At 40.3% G+C, this 12,940-nt stretch overlaps 1 protein-coding gene across 13 annotated transcripts in view; it reads right to left on the bottom strand.

The window, feature by feature from the left end:
- GRIP1 (glutamate receptor interacting protein 1) overlaps positions 1 to 12,940 on the bottom strand; it is a 752,587-nt gene that overhangs the window by 105,241 nt on the left and 634,406 nt on the right. For 7 of the 13 annotated variants that reach the window (XM_055118021.1, XM_055118025.1, XM_055118018.1 and 4 more), the window contains 4 exons: positions 9,451 to 9,598; positions 7,354 to 7,523; positions 1,618 to 1,773; positions 802 to 957 (listed from right to left, as the gene is read on the bottom strand). In XM_055118021.1, the coding sequence (XP_054973996.1) occupies positions 802 to 957; positions 1,618 to 1,773; positions 7,354 to 7,523; positions 9,451 to 9,598 (630 nt within the window). The remainder of the gene's footprint in view (positions 1 to 801; positions 958 to 1,617; positions 1,774 to 7,353; positions 7,524 to 9,450; positions 9,599 to 12,940) is intronic. The other 6 variants (XM_055118026.1, XM_055118029.1, XM_012936123.2 and 3 more) reach the window with 4 other exon arrangements.

The raw sequence follows: 12,940 nt of genomic DNA on the forward strand, positions 1-12,940 counted from the left end.
GGATATAAAGTCCAAATCATCAGTACCCATATGGTGGCCCTATGTTTTGCAATGTCTTTCTCTGAAAGGAAACTTTACATCTTCCCATTTTATTGTCCCAGGAGATATTATTCAAGAACAACAGTTGGAATTCCTAAACCAAGAATGCTTGTTGTAAAGAAGAACATTATTTCCGTTTTCATTTTTCTACATTGGGGTATACAGCAGAAATAAATAGATGTGAGAGAAATTCTCAATAAAACTCCTAAAATATCAGGAAGGAAGGAAGAGGGAGAGTTTGAAAAGGTGCTTCCAAACCTATCATTGCTTTCTCAGTGCAAAAGAGGGCCATGAAATAGAAGAAATATAATTTACTAGGAAGCATAACAATATCAAACAAATGCACGGAACTCATCATTATCAAAAGTGTGCAGTGTTTTTAAATTGTCTTTAGAGTAAGAAAGAATCGAAGAACAAAATTTCATTTTTGAAAGCAACCCATACTATAAGGAAGAAGGCTTAACAGAAATCTCACATCTCCGATATTTGGTCATATTGAAAGAACAAGAAAAAAATTGCGAATGAAACACAGGCAAAGATAGTGTATACAAAATCTGCCTGAAATTGTCTATGTTGCCATCATTATCACAGATACCACAAATATTATATCAGCAGTCTTTGGCACAAATCTGTGGCAACTTAGCATCTACCTAATCAGGTGGGCACCTTCAAACACTCTATTCACAGATTTCCATCTAGCCAAGATTCCAACCAGCCCACGTTTTCTCCGGGCCAAACAGAAAGGCTTAGTGTTCCACTTACGTGAGCTTTTGAAGTCTTTCTTTTTCAGTCTCCTCCTCATCATAGTTCCACGTGGACTAGTGGAGTAGAGGCTTCGAGGTAAAGTTCCCATGTTCAGGGAACTCAGGCTGTATGCACTCATGGAGGTAGGAGAGAAGGATGAAGACACCAAAGCTGCTGTAAGAGAGTGAAGACTTGGCACAGAGCATTCCCAGGAGGGCATGGGCCCACCACACTTGCCGGCCAGTAACAATTCAGAAGGACACACACAATGCAGAGCAACGGCTACTTAGTTCTCAACCACACAGAGACCAGTGCTCAGGAGTCACAGAGACAGCTCTTTAGAATTGTTAGTCACAAGAGCCTCGAAATGCCCGAGGAACTGCATCACCCTCAGCAGCACAATGGAACACGGTGGGGTTCTTAGAATTTTGCTTTAGGCAATCCCCCAAACATTCAAATGGATCTCTCCATAAACAACAATTCCGTGCAACGAATACATGATCCTACTTTCATAGATATTTTCTGACATGAATTTCACAAGTGATTTCACATATACACACACACTGTGCCTTAGATGATTCTGAATTGTTAGTTCCCGACCACATAGAAAAAGCATTCCGAACACTTTCATCTTTCGCCACCACACACGCTTTCCCATGGAAAAGAAAAAGACTCAGGAAATGGTAGAATGAGAAACTGTAATTACACAAAGGATAAAAAAAAAATTAGGCACACAACACTTATGAAACCCAATCCAGAATGGATTAGATGAAGAAAGAATAAGAAGGATATGATTTCAATAAGAGACCAGGAGGAGAAAGCCTGGAACATTACGAGGGCTGTTTGGAGGAGGTGCTTTCGGGAATGGCAGTGCTGGCACTCTGCAATGGTCAGGGTGGTAGGTGTTATAGTGATGGTAGGTGTGAAGGCTGTAGTGGTTGCTGGCCCAGGAATCCCAGGTAAGTTGCCTGTCGCTCCTCTGAATTTTCACTGCCCATATGAAGTGATGATGAGAAATAAGAAAAACAAACAAAGAACCAAAAAAAAAAAAAGAGGAAAAAGTAACTGAATTGCACAAATAAAAAGTGTAACTTAAAAAAATGAAGCTGCTTGCAAAGAAAAAGAAATCTACTGGCTTTGCCCTTTTCTCAGTGGTCAGCAAAGTAGATGATTAACATCAGGGATGGAAACTTTTCATCTCTCAAGAATAATGCATGCCTTACCCCAGCTCCCCCCACCAGCTTCTTTTAAGATGACTATTGAATCAATTTCTAATCTCCCCATGCGCTTCCCAGCAGAGATTAAAAACATTTTTTTAAAACTTAAAAGTCAACTCCATAAAGATATATGGCGTACGATTAGTAATTAAAGATTTGCAAATCTTGGCCAGTTAGTAGCACTTGTTTTGAGAAAAAGAAAACAAAGAACAATAAATAACATTGGCTCATGATTCAAGTGGTTAGCTAGTCACACATCACAATTTACTGCTCTGACATTTAATTATACTACGATTCATCACTTCGACTTGACTTTTCTCAGTAATAAGCCACCCTTATCATCTATCAACATCAGAATTTTATCTGTATTTTAATAAGTCTCAACATACTTTATGATTTTGGGGTCTTTAAAAATTATTTACATTTCAAAAAGTGTTAGATGTCAAACCCAGAACACAAATTTTGAAGCACACATTCTACCCCTGATCTACATCTCTGTCCCTTGAAGGAACAACTAATTCTTAAAACATCTCACATAATCCTAATATCTTAAAAATCTTAAAAAATCAATTTATTTCAATTTTTCTGTATCCCCTTTATTAAAAAATATATTATACATATACATATTTAGTAGATACTTTTTTGTATTATAGAAATAAATGTATATAATATATATCTAGTGTTTCCTTTTTAACTTTAATATAATTGAGATCTGATTATTTAACCAATGTTCTAAAGTATGAGCATTATAACTGCTACTTAAAATAAAAATTTCTTTAACAATTTAAAGTATAAATAGCAACATACAAACTTATATCTCTACTGTTGCAATGCTGATCTTAAGTATCTAATATACCAATTATTTCACAGTATTTATTCACAGAGGGGGTCAAATCCTTTGTATTTAAAGGAGTAATATTTAGATAAGCGTGAAAGTTACAAGTATAGACACTACTTGGGGCAGATGCTGACTTATTTCAGCACTTGTTCTTCCTCTGTATACACTCTTGACAGCTACTCAGTCTCCCTGAACCTCAGTTTCCTCACGTGTCAAATGATAATCATGAAAGCATCTACGTTACACAAAGACTGTGAGAATTTAGCACACACGCATAGCATAAAATGGAGAGTGTGGTGCCGCTACATGGAACCAAAACACATGAGCTAAGATACACAATGCTCATAAAATTGTTTCTTCCACTACTACTAGTTACTTACCCACAGATTAAGTGTCTTTTAAAGGAAGTAGAAGCATCTTTCAACAAACATCACTAATTGCATACTTATGCTCAGAGGATAGTTTAGGAATCTGAGCAATACTTTCTTAGCCACTATAGTCTTGTATTCCTAAGCTATGTGGTTTTTCCCTTCTCCTTCACTGTCCCTTCACTATCCTCCTTTCAAATTCCCATCTCCTTTATGTGTACCATTGTACTGCATTCAGACTTCATGTCCTACCTGCCCAACTTCTGCTATCCACAACACACTTAGGAAAATCTTCCAAATATTTGTTAGATTAAGGTGCTTCCATTTAAGTTGCTTAGATGGATACAAGAACAAAGAGAATCAAAACATGGTTCCCCTCCCCCATCTCTTTAGCCTCCTCTTTCACTCTGCCCATCACCAACTGGGTCAGCCAGAGTAGTTTAGGTCTGTCCTTTGAATAAGTCAGGCTGCTCTTTGTCTCAGGACATTTGCACTTGCTCTTTTTTCTGCCTCTAACATGTTCTCCCATGTACTGCCATGGCTGGCCCTGCTACTGTGTAGGTTTCAGAGCAGGAGCTACACCCTCGAGTTCCTGTGCCTTGCTGGCTGCAGGAGCAGTCCTCTCCCAGGCTCTAGCACCACAGTGTGTGCTTCAGAGCCACATTTCTCTCTCAAGTGGCTTGACCGATTTAATGGAATTTGAATGATTGTCTCGCTTAACTGGAAAGTAAATTCCATAGAAATAGGAATCTACTTGTCTTGCTTCTTGGTTGAGTCAGGACAACCAGAAGAGGGTCTTGTACATAATAATCAAATGTATGAATAAACAAATGAATGCATCAGTGAATAAGAATGTCAGCCAGTGTCCACCTGTCCACATTTCTCTCCTTGTGATAAGGATGATGCAAAGGAAGTCCCTAAAGTGCTTTTATTCACTACACTTATCTTCTTCTATTTTAAGAACTTTCCTCTGTTTGCTTAAAGGAAGATGCAGTTACTTCTGGGTCTAGTTAATCTACACCCACAGCCCTTCTATTGTCATCCTGTCATCCAGATCAAGTAATGATTATGTTTCAAGTGAAGTATAGGGAGTGGACTTCAGAATTCCACATTTACCTCTTAATGGAATATTTTGAAAATAATGAAAATAATTTTTGAAAACTGGCATCCAACTAATAGATTGAGAAGAAAATATTCTAACTATCTGTTGTGTGCCTGACATTGTACTAATGATTGCAGGCAGGTTAAATAATGATCATAACCTTTACCTTAAGGGACTCTGAACTATTACTGGGAATAAAATACTCATCATATAAAATAACAAAGAGACAAAATTGACTAAGATAATGCACAAAATTGCATCACATGTAACCTGTAACATGTAACTTAACATAAGCCAGAGAAAATAGCTTCTGTTTCTCTTGAATAAATACTTCAAATGAATTTCTTTTATGGTTGTGGACTTGGTACTGTATTTGAGGAAAATAATTCTAAAATTAAGTTGTTACCTTTTTGGTCCACTCTCATTTTTCAAGAACTTATTCTCATTTATACACTCACTTCCACAAATAATGTCCAACTTGCACTGAGTACTACTCATAGACCTGACACCACACATTTTTCATAAAATAGCTCAAATAATAACACCCATTTTACAGATGAGGAAACTGAGGTATAAAAGAGTTGGGTCACTGGCTTAAGATTTGAGTTAAGGAATCAAAGTTTTGGAATCTGGCTTGGAGTCTCTGCCCTCAGTTACATGGTCTCTGGGTGTTTCTGAAGTTGTGACAGACACAATGGCCAGTGAAAATATTATGCCTTTGGCATTATTCCATGATGATATCACTGCTGAAGCCTTACAAAGTAACGGGCACAGGACAGTGAGTCTGTTCTCTGTAAGTGTATCCTCTTGCCCCGTGTAACATGTCTGAGGGTGGAAGCCACAGTCCTCAGATGAAGACCTCCTGCTAGCATCTGTGCTGACCTCGGGTCACAGTCTCTTCTCCAAGGTCTACATTCCCTTTCAATCATGATGTCATTTAAACACCCTCAGTGGGAAACCAATTCTAACCTCCCCGAAAACTCATCCTGTTAGTTCTTTAAATGTTATTTACAAGGAAGAGCGAGTTGGTCTCTTCTTTGTTGAGGGGCTGATTTCTCTATTTCTTTGAAAACACTGTGGTGAATGCCTTGCTGCTAAGCAAAATTTGAGAAATGTTCTAACTTTAATTACCTTTGGGAAAAAGCACACGCTGTTGAAGGCACTGGAGATGTGAAAAGAACCGTATCTTTCTCGTGGGAAAAGGGTAAAACCCAACATGCAAACACAGGAATTCGTGACATTATAAACATAAATCTTTTTGCATTTTTCCCTTCTTACCTTGATCTAATTATTTTTAAGCATCAAACCTAGTTTTCCCTTCAGGTGCAGTCTTGTTTTAACATAAATTGTGGGGAGATACTTGTTTGCTATAAGGAAGATGGTGACCAATGTTCCACAGAAGGAGTAACAGGGTCAGAAGGGGAAGCCAGACGAAATCACTAATCCCTCAACTGCTACTAAAATCACAAATAACATCAGGCTTTTTACAGTTAATTTTTTTCCCTCTTGGTCTCTATACTTTTCAGTATAAAAATTCATCTTTTTGAACTGTTTTAACATGTAAAAATATTTCATTATTTTCTGAGGTGGAAACCATGTGAAATTTTTTCATATTTGTATGGAACAAAGGAAAGTGGAAAGTAGTTGTGTGTTCGAGAGATGATGACGTTTTTAAAGTCTGTGATACATTGTTAGGATAATCAGGATTTACTGAGAAAGAACCTACTGTGCTTTCTTACACCTACTGTGTGTCAAACTCAAAGATTTAGATGACACGAGAGTTTGAGCGATTTCCCTCACAGCCAGCACACAGGAAAGGCCAGGGCCTGCCTGGCCAGGGGTCACGACTGTTTTTTAGCATTTTTTGTCCCAATGAGGCTGAGCTGCTTTTCATAAGCTATGAAATGATGCCTATGCAACATCAGTTCTCTACTCCAATGTGTAAAATTAAAATCTGATAAAGGTAATGTGGTCCTAGAGATTTTCATTAGCTCCAGGGCTAAGTTCCATTTAATTAAAAAGGTTGCATCTAGCTGACTCATTCAGTATGAAAATTATCTGTTCCTCCCTGCCCTCCACCGCCCCCTCACCAACACCCAATCTGTGGAAAAGCATGGTGTGTTTTAGGAGGTGGGAGTCAGAACGAATGACCTCCTCGGAAGGAACATTTCAATTCCAGAGAAAATGATTCTCTCTCTTTAAACCCACAAAACTGTGCTCTTCTTTTGGGCCCCCTGGCAGTTAAAAAGTCAGACTTTGGGAGGAACTGATTTCAAAGAATAAAGAAAGGAAAGCCCTTAGTTTTAGGGAAAAAGGAGGAATGTGTTGGAACAAAGAGCCCATTGGGAGAGTTGGGTTTCTTTTTCTTTTTTTTCCCATTTGATTTTGGGCTCAAAGTCTTTCTCATTGCACCAGGTTTTATTTAAAGATGCCCAGGTGAATGGCATATCAATACTCAGCAAACATATATATGAATGTATGTTTGATTCTCCCAGGACAGACAGACAGAGACTCCGAAAAGCTGCTCTCCATCCTCAGGGGAAAAAAGGAATAACAATTCTGGCAATAAAAAACATAGAGAGAAAATCAACCCTTCATATATTATTTTTTCTCCTCCAATATCTGAAGGGGGCTGCTATTAATTCCCACTTTAAAACTATTTTTTAAAAAGTCAGACTTTTACTATTTACCTTTGTTGTCCTTCAAGTTAAGTGTAAATACAATATGAATAACAGCAAATTATTTCCCTTCTCTCCACACTCTATGTGTACCAAAGACATTTTTCACAATGTCAAATAGCATCAGCTTGAAAATTTTAGGAAGTATTCTCCAACCCCATTTCTTCCCTCAATTTGGTGATCTCAAGTAAATTACAAACAGCTTGAAAAAGATGGGGGTGGGTGGGGTAAGAAGACAAAGAATAAACAAAGTGGCTGCTTTGAAAAGAAGCGTTAAGGGCAGAATTAAACTTTCTGGTCTTCCTGCCTAATTCTCCTAAAGGAAGCAATGGCTGCAGGGGGAAGAGAAAAGGTTCGTTCCTCTCACCATGTTCAGGTCCCTTCAAGGCCAGGCGGGTCTGATGATGGGGAAGAATCTCCAGCTTGACCTGGTCGGTGGTGTTGGCCAGGAACTGGGTTGCTTCTGCCAGGGTGCAGTACTCCATGCTGGTCCCATCGATGGACAGGATGTGGTCCCCTACGTGCAGTGCACCACATCTAGGAAAGGAGAAACTTGGTAACATGAAGGACCTCTCTTTGCAATGTGACTTCCAAGTCCTTCATAGTTAAAATTTTATAGTTTTCGTTTTCTTAAAAAAAAAAAGGAAAAATGTAAATGTTCTAGGAAACACCATCTGTCAAATGTTAAGTCCTTGTCTATGAACAGAAATGTAAAACCTTATATTAGAAAAAAATCCAAAGAAATGTTTTCCTCTTGTCCCTAAAGAAATGTGCTAATTGGGTGTCGGGGTGCAGTACAGGGGGAAGTGGGCAGGAAGGGAGAAGAAGAAAATGCTTCTCCTGGGGTTGTTTTCTCTGTGACTTTTCTCCCTCGGTGGTTTTCATCTACAAACAAGTTGGTAAATATTTAGAATGTCAAGATAGGACTAGCAGAAATGGAATAGGGTCATTTCCCGCTGTTTTATGTGTGAGTGAGAATAAAGGGGGAGATGAGGAAGAGAGTCAGCTAATAATTTCTCAGAATCTTCTCCTACAAACTCCCAGATCCCAGGGTTCTTTTATTAATGTGTTTTATTTTGTTATTCTGGCAGTAAACATTTATTAGTCCCAACACTCTCCATGACAATGGTTATTATGCAGGAGTCAAAGGGGGTACCAGCAGGAGCCTGCCTGGTGAGTGAAGGGAGAGCTGGGGTGGCAAGGACCGGAGGCTACATCTTGCTGAGGCAAGAGACTGGCTGGTTGATGAGTTTAGAAAAGCAAACACAGCAGTCAACATCCCCACATACCAATCCAGTGGACAGCTTCTTAAACTGGTTAGCCTCCGTGGGATGGGAAGAAAACACAGAGAGAAAATGAAAGCATCGTGTACCACCGAATTTGAGACAGACTCCAGGATCGTGGGCATGGGGGTGAGACAAGAGTGGACTGTGGACGGAACCACCACAGTCCACTCTGCAGGGGCTGCTGCAGGCTGCTGTGTCTGAGTGGGAGCTTCCCCAGGAAGGACACACGAAAATGGGCCAGGGGCACTGGGCATTAGATGCTTCCGCGAGCATATAGTCCACTTCTTAGGACAAAAACATGTCATCTGTTTCATCCGAAAAGATAAATCCACGTGGATGCACCCAAAAACATGGGAAAAGGGGGAGGTTTTCTTACTAGAGAGAAGCTGTAAGATAATTATTAGGAGGTACATGGCCTTTGTGCACCCCTCCCCCTCCCCACCTGTGCCCCCACCCCCGCCCCCATGTCTCAACTTCTACTTTCTATGTACAAGATGTTGGGGAAATATTTCAGGTCAAAGGACCTTTGCTTTTATTGTTACAGAAAATGAATGATGTTTTCAGGGACTTTTGAAGACTATGAAACCCTAAGATTAATACACTCAGAGAAGATAGGACTTATTAAAGTTAGTACAATTTTTAAAGGTAAGGTTTTATTTAGGAAGGAATAAGATTTCATGATGGCAGGATTGTTGACAATTCAGGAAAACCTATGGCTTCTCTGCACGGAGCATAATAAAATATTTTTCTATTACCCTACCAAGAATAGCCTATAATCCTAGGACACAGTAGGAAAATCTGCCCAGCTGCATTAATTTTTTTTCCTGTTTCTAAGGGCCACACAGAACATCTGGATGAAGGGGCATTACACCATGGGTGGCTGATAAAGCAGGTGAGTTGTTTGTTTTCTTCTTTCGGGAATGGTGCTGGTAATCAAACCCAGGGGCTCACATGTGTGAGGCACGTGCTCTATCACTAAATAATATTCTTGGCCTGGTAAGTGTTTTTTTTAATTCCTTAGCACTGCAAATTGTATCCTTATCTGAAAACTGCATAAGCAAGAAAAAGAGCTGATTTCAGTGTGTGCGCATGCTCAAGGGTGGTGCATTCGTATTTCCTGTGAGCATAATTTTAAACATGTGCAGTTTTGAGGAGGAGGTGCTTTCGATGACACTCACCTGTCAGCAATACTTGCAGATTTTATTTTGTCTATGACAATGACCTGCTTGTTACAGCACATCGAGGTAGTTAGGGCAACCCCAAGGCTGGCACCAGGAGTTTTGGCAACTTCAACTAGTAGGGGCCCGGACGCTGTTGCCACAGAATCTGTGAAAGAATAAAGGTCAGAAGAGAAAATAAATAAGCAAACATATAGACAAAAGTCAAAGGGAAGTTTTCAGTCTAATGTTGGTTCGTTAGTGTTGGGAGAAGGGCTTCCCAAGTAGGGGTCGGGAGGCCGGTGGGGGGGCCCTCCAGGTGGTTCTCAGTCGACTAGGCAGGCACTTTAATGGGAGGGGCCCAGGATGGGGTGCTGCCTGAGCTGTGACACCAGGATTACTTTGCCCATCTTGATGATGCTCAGGGCCTCCAGGGTTGCCTCAGGGGGTGCTTGGGGGACCAGATGGTACAGGGGATTGAACAGTGATCAGCTGCAAGTCCATATGCCTTAAGTCCTGTAACTATCTCTCTAACCCCAATTCATTAATTGTTCTCACTGAAAGTTAAATTTCCCTCCATATAACATCCTCATAAACAGTGATTAGAGTTCCTTCTAGTTTATATCACCGTGATATGTACATAGGTTTATCTCTTTGACAAAACATTCAGCTTTCCATCAGTTGGGATAAGATCTTGTGCTTCTTTATGCCATCTATATCACTCGGCACTGAGCTTGGCACATAGGCATGCTCCCCGATAAATGTTTTTAAAATGAACTAGCTCTGCATATATCTTAGTATTTATTAGGGATGGGTAGGTAGATAGAAGGAAGTGAAAAAGCAGGGAGGAGGGAAAGTTGAAAAGACAAGTAATGTTTCAAATTAGTCAAGTAGGAAATTTGTAACTAAACTGAATTCATAAATCTTTTGAGTTTTACCCTATTCTCCCACCTGATCATGGGACACCTTTCCTTCAGGAGGGACTTAATTGAGGCTTTGTTTGGTTAGAACACACTCAGTGTCCACACCCATTCCTCCGGGCAGCCATCCTCTGACTCTTGACTTGGGGAGATGCCCTGATGGCTTATTATGCCCTGCTGCTGGAGCACACCCAGCTCACCACTCTCTGGGCTCATCATGGCCTCTGGGCATGTATCTGTCCTTTGCCACATGGTACATTTGTGAAGATAGAGTTTGTCTTCATAAATTGTCATGGTTTGTCAAGTGGAGTATCTTCAGTGCTCGACACATAGGAGAAATGCAACAAATAGTTGTTGAAGGAATGCATGGCCAAGTGAGAAAACTTATGAGGAAGTTTAAGGCTCAGAAGAGGTGAGGTCACGTGGGAAGTAATGCTCAGCACAGAGTTAAAACATTTCCACTGAATTATTTTCACAATAATTTGTCCTTCCTAGACAAACCTGCTAAATCTACTTGCTTACCTAGAAAATTGTACCTTTCCTCATTGTGTGTGATTTTTAAATCAATGCACAGTCAAAGCACTTTGTAATTTTGAAGGTGCCATGCACATAAATTATATTATTGATATACTGTGACTGCAAGTCTTTGAGTCATCTCATTTATCAAGACTATCTTGTTCTGTGATATTTTTCTGATTTTCTACAGCCCTGGTGTTTGGAACTTCATTAATACAACTTTGTCCTTCTGAGAGTACCTCTTTATCACCAGGCACCACTTAGACAGACTGGACCAGAAAATCAGTATTCCTATTGCTGAGACTCAGGCACCATGCACTGATTCACAAAGCTGCAAGTTTCATGGGAAAAGGCCATTTTTACTTTGAGATGAAGATGTTTCTTAAATAAAGATGAGAATATTCATGCCAATGAATTCATATTACAGTGCTAAGGAGTCCAGGACAGACGTTTTAAAAAGTGTTTGGTGAAGTTGAAATAATTTAGTCTTAAACAAAATAGTTAAGAGATCATTGGGAATTGTACATTATCCTGTCAACTCCAGGGCAGCACCTCATTAATAACAGCTGCAAGAAACCACTGATCTTAGTGTACTAAGGAGCCTTCTGCTTCAGGAGCGTGAAGGCTAGGGTTTTCCCATAAACCTCACTCTAGAGTGTCAATTGTTCCAGGTCTTGTTTGCATTGCTGCTGCTTAATTCTAATGATCTGTAGCGCTGTAGCATTGTAGTGTCATCCCATTGTTTGCTTGAGCGGGCATCAGTAACGTCTCCACTGTGAGACTTGTTGTTACTGTTTTTGGCATACCAAATATGCCACAGGGAGCTTGCCAGGCTTTGCATGCAGGCGGGATATACTCTCGGTAGGTTGCCGGGCTCTCTGAGAGGGGAGGAGGAATCGAACCCGGGTTGGCCACGCGCAAGGCAAACGCCCTACCTGTTGTGCTATCACTCTAGCCATTGGGTTCCTTATTCTCATTTCCTGCTTTGTTTCTCTCTGGTATCTCAGTCATAAGTGCTGTCCCCTTCCCCCTGCTTTTCGCCGCCCTGCCAATCCCCCCTCATCATCGGCCCTGCCTTACCTTATGGTGGAGTCTATTTGTAATATTTATATTTCATGGTAGGGAGAGGGGTTTGGGCCACACGTGGTGTGCTCAGGGCTTACTTCTACAGGTCATGTGTGATACCAGAGATTGAACTGGGTTCAGCTGCTTGCAAGGCTGGCACCTTAATCCCTGTACTGTCTCTCTGGCCCTCACTGTGGCGTTTATAACGAGTGGTCCCTGTGATGTACCCAGTGATTTGTATAATTCTTTGGATCTCTATGGCCCACGTTAATTGTCCTCTCATCATAAAAGGAGTTGCTTCTGCCTATCTCTTGTTTCCAAAGCCAAAGTTCTGCTGCTAAACCGTGTACACATATCTGATCATTCTAAGTCCCACCTCAACTCCTAACTCTACTCTTCTTTGTCATGAGCATGCTACCTAAGACCCTCTTTTCCCACTTAAGTCAAAACTCACATGTCCTCAGGCTTAGCAGAGCCCTTTGTCTCCCCCTTTCTATAAACGTTGAAGCAGTAATAATCAGATTTTCCAAATAATTTCTCCTAATTTGTTAGATTGCACTACACAGGCTTTGTAAGTGACAAAAACATACATTTTCCCAGACTCGTTTTCTCATGTCTAAAGATAAATTTGTTTGACATACCAGATAAACTTTAAACATGTACCCACTACTTAAAATTTTATTGCTTATAATGAGACACCATGAGTTGTTCCTTGGTATTTCATCTTTCCTTCTCCGGCAATAAGCTCTTTTAAATTTTAGTGAACCAAGAGGCTTCTCAGTTAGGAACATTTTCCAATCTCCTTTGCAATGAGGTGCACCCATGTGACTAGGTTCCATCCAATGAGAATTGAGTAGACATGAGATATGCTCTATCTTATAAAAAAGAGTGCTGGTGTTCCCATCTGCCCCCTCCAACTCTTTCCTTGCTGTTGCACCATGGTCCCAGAATTAGTAAACCAAACCATCTTTCACCATGAGATAAGGATATGGAACCATAACATAGAGGAT

The sequence above is a fragment of the Sorex araneus genome, chromosome 10 (assembly GCF_027595985.1).
Source record: "Sorex araneus isolate mSorAra2 chromosome 10, mSorAra2.pri, whole genome shotgun sequence".
Lineage (NCBI taxonomy): Eukaryota > Metazoa > Chordata > Mammalia > Eulipotyphla > Soricidae > Sorex > Sorex araneus.